We start from the raw sequence: 7,664 nt of genomic DNA on the forward strand, positions 1-7,664 counted from the left end.
TAGTTTCGTAGTTATGTAAACATTTTCTTATTATCATTAAAATTGGAGCTTTTGCTCTTCAATGAATTAAAATATGTTCTTAGGACAGTATGCTTTATAACATAATATAAAAGATGTTTACTTATATCTGTTAGAAGTGTTTTTTGTTTTTTTAAAGATCTCTAGATATCTGATATTCAACTGTAATAATATAAAAGAATCTCATAAATGACTGTATCAATTTTCCTTATTAATTGAATACTAATTAAAAATATGCTTGGGATAAATCAATTTGAACTTACAATTTCATTTCTATGAACTTCATTTTTTTTATATAATACAGGATACGACAATCTCTTGTTAGACTAAATTCCTATGGGTCCAAAGATTTTGTATATATCATAATGAGTATGTTTTGGACATTATTTCCATTGACTATAATAAATATTATACAATAATGAATCAACTACTTCTTGTAGGTTGCGGATTGCATACATTCCAAACTAGAAGAAATGATTCACTTCCTAATACTACATAAAAACATTGATGCAATAACATCAACATCTAATACGATTAAAAAAATGAATGTCCAAATTTTTCTGATCAAAAACAACAGAAAAAAAACTGTTTTTCTTGCGCTGAAGTAATGAAAAAATGCATTTCTTTCGAAGTGAAAATAAAACATTTAACATAAACAACTTTATCTACTATGGATCGTCTTAAAAAACTTTAGCTTACGTATTGACTGGCTATTCTTCTCAACAACACCATATTAGTTTTCAAAGAAATTACAAACTTGGTATCCACTAGAATTTTCCAATCCATTTGAAACAAAAACAATAAATACCATGAATTATTGGAACAATAGCTATAGCATATTCCCCCTTGATGTCAAATCACAATTAAAATTCATAATTAAAACGTTTATAGTATCATAATTGTCTCTGCTTATTTGGAAACATCTATTAGCCCATTTTACGATGAAAGCAAGTAGAAAATTTCATGTGAGTGAGATATTTCTATTTTACTATTATGTGATCATTTAAAGGAAAATTTCTCAATGTTTGTTCCAAACAACAACAGGCAAGATGTCATGCACAAAAGTAGTGTAAAACAACATATTTGTGCCAGTTGCATAAATGTCAAAAAGGAAATTGCAAGATTTGAAAACAAAACTACTATTTACAATGAAATTATGCAATCTTAAATTCGACTACGTTATTATAGTTAAAAATGCCAAATAAGTGAATGCAAATAATTTCTAGGCTTTAGCATCTATTGCAACTGAAATATTTTGATAAATGATAAAGATTGGCAGTGTTGTATTGATGCTAACTTTAGCAAGTTAAACTTAAATCAGGTTCCATAGAGACAATAACTTATGTGGAGTTATATTTTAACACATATGATAGAATTGATGATTAGCACAGTAGTATTGAAGATAGTTGGTTTATCTTAGACAATAATGAATTTTATATCTAACATTTCTATTACTTGAGCCTTAGACAAATTGGATCTCCATTTTATTAAAAACTATGCAGAAAATATATATGGTGTTTATAAACAAACACACATTGATCCTTCACTATTTCTTTTTCTTGAAATATTTTCTTCAAAAAGTTGTTTTAATGATCTACAAAAATCACTTTTAAATAAAAAAGTAGTGATTATCTGCCTATTATTCAACAGTTTTGATAAGTATACTAATAATTAAATAAAAAGAAAATAAGGCAAAAGCTAGTGGATATTATTTTACAAATAAAATAACAGAGAGACTTTTCTTACCTATGGTTATAATATTATATATATCTAGAATATTTATTGCTATATCATAATAAATAGAATTCTAAAATTTATTAGTTCACCATTAAATAAATATGAAATCCAACCTTTATTAATGCGTTTAAATAATTTATATATTACAACATCCAAAATTTTTCACATAATACTATTAATACTTACAAATGAATAATATTTAATGACATAGTTTTTGGAAAAGATAATACAAAGTGAAATATTAAAAACTAATGGGTGTATATTATATTTCTATTATTTTGTATATTTTATTAAGTCTTAGGATATAATTAGATGTAAACATTTCAAGTATATATAATGACAGTTTGATATTATTTATTTCACACAATACATCATAACTAAAAGTTAGATTCTTATAATACGTAGTTAGATTTACAATAAGCTGTTAATAATCAGTGGTGTGTATTTGTTACTTGCTATATTGGCAATCTTACTTAAAATATACACTACCATTAGATTAATAATTAATTATACTCCCAGGAAGTACATTCCTATAATATTTAGTAACTTTGGTGGTTTCCTCATTAGAAATGTCTTCACCAAGACGCTGGATAGATTATCACCAAGTGGAATAATTTTTGGTTTATTTGTTTGAACGTTATCGAGGTCTACCTGCTCAGGTAGTTCCACAAGGTCGACAGTCTCTGGGTCTTTCGATATTCCTTTTACTTTACTCCCATTCAGCTTAGTTCTCTTAGATATAGGGTTCCCATTCAGTATTTGATTCAAAGATACAGATCTTTTCATTTTCACATCTATTGGAGTAGTTTGATTGTTTTATATTGTCTCTTTAGAGTATCAAATATGATCATTGATATATTTCAGTAGGATCTTCAGATATTTGGTCTCTACGATAGCATTGAAGGATTCCATATAGATAGTGACGTATTCTTCACAACTGAAATGAAAAAAATATCGTCCTTGAGACGCATAAAGTTGTATTTAAGAAGGTCAATAACTTATACAACCCCTGTAGTCATGCTTTTTAGGTAAAGAAAGGAAAGCGTCATGGTGATGAGAATGAAGTAGACTACTAAGGTCATGCTCGTAGTAGTAGGACAAGATTCAATATTTTTAGGTAAAAATAAATTAGACCAACTAAAAGTGTTCTGTAAATAAATTATATTTAAAAAAAATATTTTATACAAAAAGTAAATAAATAAAATCAAGGTTAGTATAAAAAAAAGAGGCATTTGTACTTGTACTAATAATCAACGGGTGCTGTAATTTTTTTATACTAACATCAGACAATCACAATAAATGATATATTACAGCGTCTGTCAATTATTAGTACAGGTTCAAATGCCTCTCTAAAACAGTATCATAATTAGATCAAATGAATAAGAGCCATTAAAATAGCGCTGAATAGAACATCTGAGGTCAAACTAGCTGCCAAACCTTCATATTTTGCAACTGTAACACTTTCCGCAGAATTAGAAGAAGAAGTAGCAACACCTACAGATGGAACAACATTGGAATGGGCAGATTCCATGCTTACGTCTGAAGGTGCAGTAGCAGTAGCAGCAGAAGCTGTAACAGAACCTGTCTTAGCACTTTCTGGACATGAAGGAGTGTATGTAGTGATAACAACACCGTCTGTAGTATAAACTGTACTAACTCTCAACACTGGTTCACCATGTAGGACAGTTTGACTGTTTTGGGAAGAAAATGAAGTGGTAGCGGTGGATAGTGAGCAAACTGGACATTCAGTGACATCTACCATGTGTGTGCTCTTAACAGTAGTGGTTGTCACGGAGTGAGCAACATTTGTTTTAGCAGATGCAGCTTCACCAGCAGCATGTGCATTACCATTGGCACTAATAGTAGAACCATTACTGTTGCTTGGAGTAGATGTTGTTGCAGTAGTAGCTGATCTGTCAGTGGCATCCATAGCAGAACTATGACTGTTACTCGAAGTAGATTTCTTAGAAGTGGAAGTTGATCTGTCAGTAGCATCCATAGCAGAATTATGACTGTTTGAAGTAGATTTTTTAGAAGTGGAAGTTGATCTGTCAGTAGCATCCATAGTAGAATTATGACTGTTGCTTGGAGTAGATGTTGTTGCAGTAGTAGCTGATCTGTCAGTGGCATCCATAGCAGAACTATGACTGTTACTCGAAGTAGATTTCTTAGAAGTGGAAGTTGATCTGTCAGTAGCATCCATAGCAGAACCATTACTGTTACTTGAAGTAGATTTCTTGGAAGTGATGATTGATCTGTCAGTAGTATTCATATCAGAACCATTACTATTGCTAGAGGTAGATTTCTTAGAAGTGATGGTTGATCTGTTAGTAGCATCCATAGTAGAAGCATGACTGTTTGAAGTAGATTTCTTAGAAATGACAGTTGATCTGTCAGTGGTATTCATAGCAGAACTATGACTGTTACTCGAGGTAGATTTGTTAGAAGTGGTAGTTGATCTGTCAGTATTATTCATAGCAGAACCATTACTGCTGCTAGAGGTAAATTTCTTAGAAGTGATGGTTGATCTGTTAGTAGCATCCATAGTAGAAGCATGACTGTTACTCGAGGTAGATTTGTTAGAAGTGGTAGTTGATCTGTCAGTATTATTCATAGCAGAACCATTACTGCTGCTAGAGGTAGATTTCTTAGAAGTGATGGTTGATCTGTTAGTAGCATCCATAGTAGAACCATTACTGCTGCTAGAGGTAGATTTCTTAGAAGTGATGGTTGATCTGTTAGTAGCATCCATAGTAGAAGCATGACTGTTTGAAGTAGATTTGTTAGAAGTAGTGGTTGATCTGTCAGTGGCATCAATAGTAGAACTATGACTGATTGAGGTAGATTTTTTAGAAGTGATGATTGATCTGTCAGTGGCATCTATACTAGAACCATGACTGATTGAGGTAGATTTGTTAGAAGTGGTAGTTGATCTGTCAGTGGTATTCATAGCAGAACCATTACTGCTGCTAGAGGTAGATTTCTTAGAAGTGGAGGTTGATCTGTCAGTAGTATTCATAACAGAACCATTACTGTTGCTAGAGGTAGATTTGCTGGAAGTGGTAGTTGATCTGTCAGTAGCATCCATAGTAGAACCATGACTGTTGCTTGGAGTAGATTTTTCAGAAGTGATGGTTGATCTGTCAGTAGCATCAATAGCAGAACCATGACTGATTGAGGTAGATTTGTTAGAAGTGGTGGTCGATCTGTCAGTAGCATCAATAGCAGAACCATGACTGATTGAGGCAGAGTTTTTAGAAGTGATGATTGATCTGTCCGTAGCATCTATAGTAGAACTATGACTGATTGAGACAGATTTCTTAGAAGTGGAGGTTGATCTGTCAGTGGCATCTATAGCAGAACCATGACTGATTGAGGTAGATTTTTTAGAAATGGTGGTTGGTCTGTCAGTAGTATTCATAGCAGAACCATGACTGTTACTTGGAGTAGATTTTTCAGAAGTGGAGGTTGATCTGTCAGTAGCATCAATAGTAGAACCATTACTGTTTGAAGTAGATTTCTTAGAAATGATGATTGGTCTGTGAGTAGCATCCATAGCAGAACTATGACTGATTGAGGTAGATTTCTTAGAAATGACAGTTGATCTGTCAGTGGTATTCATAGCAGAAGCATGACTGTTGCTTGAGATAGATTTCTCAGAAGTGATGGTTGATCTGCTAGTAGCATCAACAGCAGAACCATTACTGTTGCTTGGGGTAGTTGTTGTTGCAGTGGTAGTTAAACTGTCAGTGGCACTTAAATAAGTAAACTGGGCTGTTGATGGAAAGAAGTCTGACCAATCTCCAAAAGGTATTGTGTAAACAGGGTTAGGATTTGATGTCGGAGTTATAGTAATTGGAGCTATAGTATGTGTTTTTTGATATAGAGACATAGATGTCCAATTTATGGGGGCGGTTACCGAATGAAGTGTTGACCAATGAAGACTTTTATAAGCTGGTTTCAGAGGCATAACATTTTCAGGGAATTGACCAAACATATTACCAGCAGGTAAGTACTGACACACAACAAAGTATTGATTGGGCGAACCGTCAAAAGCGGGCCAAAATAAATTTGCAGCACAACCAACCTCTGTGGTGGATCTCCAAACAAGCTGTGTAAAATGTACAGTTGGCCAGGAAAAGCCAGGATGGCTGTAATTATAACTATTAATTTCATCAAACCACATGTCTACAGCACCGACTGGATTAGCAGCAGCTCCTGCGTACATGCTTTTACCAATATTGTAGCCGTAATCTGGAGGGTCTTCTGCAACGTCCTTGTATACATCAAATTTGCAAGCCCATCACGCAGCCCGTTTGGCTAAAGCATCAGACCAGGTCAAATTAGGAGTGTCAACAAACATAGATCTGTACAAATTATGTTCGAGAAGAACAGCAGCCTGTTGCTCTGGTGTCAACAAACACTTAGCATCATTAGATGCATTATACGGATTATTAAAAATTATTCTGTCCACTGTTACAATAGGACCCTCACCTTCAGTAGTAGTCGGATTCCAATAAGTAGGAAATGGTTCAGTATAACTAGAAACAACATAAGATACTTGCGCCTTCGATACAGCAGAAAAAGCAGCCAAAAGCAGTGCAGTGCACAATGATAAGGCACTTGAGACCATTATATTATTTTCAAATATTCAAAATTATTAACCTTTCAGTAAAATATATAGTTTGGTGAGTATACTTTATGGCGTTAGTTTTTTGGTTATTTGAGGTGATTCACTTAGTTCGGTTATACTGGTAGCATCTGGGAGTATAACGAGATGATGCTCATGCCTGCAAGAAGAGAAGCAAGAAACGAAAGAATATTCAGACATAATCCATAGTAGTTTTATATAAAAATGTGCTCATGACTTGCAATAAAAATGATTGTCTAATAGGTTCTAAATTTTTGACTGAACCAGAATAAAATATAAATAAAGTTTTGCAATAAATCTTCAATGATAAAAGTGTGTAAAGGAGTAGAAACAAAGAATGAAGAAAAAGATCTGTAATCTTCAACAATTGGACTAAAAATCTAAGTAAAGCACAAAAACACAGCATAGCTGATCATTTTATTATCTCTAATAGGAAAAATATCACTGTGTGGTAGTTTCTTTAAACAAAAAAGGAAACAGAAAATGTTGAGTTCTCGAAAACATTTCCAAATGGAGAATTAAAAATATTGTTTATTGTTTGGGCATTTTCACATTGCAGAACAATAGAATCAGTTTTGTCTAGATACTTTACTTTTGAAGAACATAAAAGGGAAAGTTTACAAATTTAAGAATGGACAAATAGTTTTTTTTCCTTTTTGCTGTTGTGTTGGAAACACTCGTCTTTGTATTTGATGCAACGACAAAAAGAATAAAAGTGAAGAAAAAAATTACACAAGTGGGAAAAGAGACAATACAGACAATTCTAACCACACTATAGATATACATGTCTCTTTGTATTCTATTTTTAAATTTTTGCCCCTGAATTATTTTAGAGAATCCCCACTCTTACAGGATCATCGCCCCTGATTAGTTAGTTATTTGGTGTCTATATTTCTTTTATACATATCACAATATTCTATAGTAAATCGATCTATAGAATGTTCAAAATTTATTACTTCATTCACAATAGAATATTAAAATTTTTGGCAGTGACCGTGGGATCGAATAGGAATGTATAATTTAAAAAAGGGGTAAAGAATTTTTATTGCATTGTTACTGTTTATACATAAGTTATATAAAGTTATATACTATAAGAACCATCAACAATTTTTTTTCTTTTTTTAGTTCGTATTGCAAGGATCAGCACCTTATATGACGTTAGCATGTAGTAAAATTGTTCTTTTGTTAACCAAGAATTTATTATTTAAAGTTATTATTGTTCTATTAGAACATCTATTATGATAGAGATCTAAAATAT

At 32.5% G+C, this 7,664-nt stretch overlaps 2 protein-coding genes across 2 annotated transcripts; both read right to left on the minus strand.

Moving 5' to 3' along the window:
- Positions 1-3,121: 3,121 nt before the first annotated feature.
- PWA37_000863 (uncharacterized protein) lies at positions 3,122-5,983 on the minus strand (the record flags this gene model as incomplete). Its single annotated transcript, XM_064857521.1, has 1 exon — positions 3,122-5,983. The coding sequence occupies one exon, from the start codon at positions 5,981-5,983 to the stop codon at positions 3,122-3,124; it is 2,862 nt and encodes a 953-aa protein (XP_064715827.1).
- Positions 5,984-6,058: 75 nt separating this feature from the next.
- PWA37_000864 (uncharacterized protein) lies at positions 6,059-6,388 on the minus strand (the record flags this gene model as incomplete). The annotated part of the gene is made up of 1 exon (XM_064857522.1): positions 6,059-6,388. The coding sequence occupies one exon, from the start codon at positions 6,386-6,388 to the stop codon at positions 6,059-6,061; it is 330 nt and encodes a 109-aa protein (XP_064715828.1).
- Between the last annotated feature and the right edge of the window lie 1,276 nt (positions 6,389-7,664).

The sequence above is a fragment of the Arxiozyma heterogenica genome (assembly GCF_036370985.1).
Source record: "Arxiozyma heterogenica strain weizmannii chromosome Unknown scaffold_13, whole genome shotgun sequence".
Lineage (NCBI taxonomy): Eukaryota > Fungi > Ascomycota > Saccharomycetes > Saccharomycetales > Saccharomycetaceae > Arxiozyma > Arxiozyma heterogenica.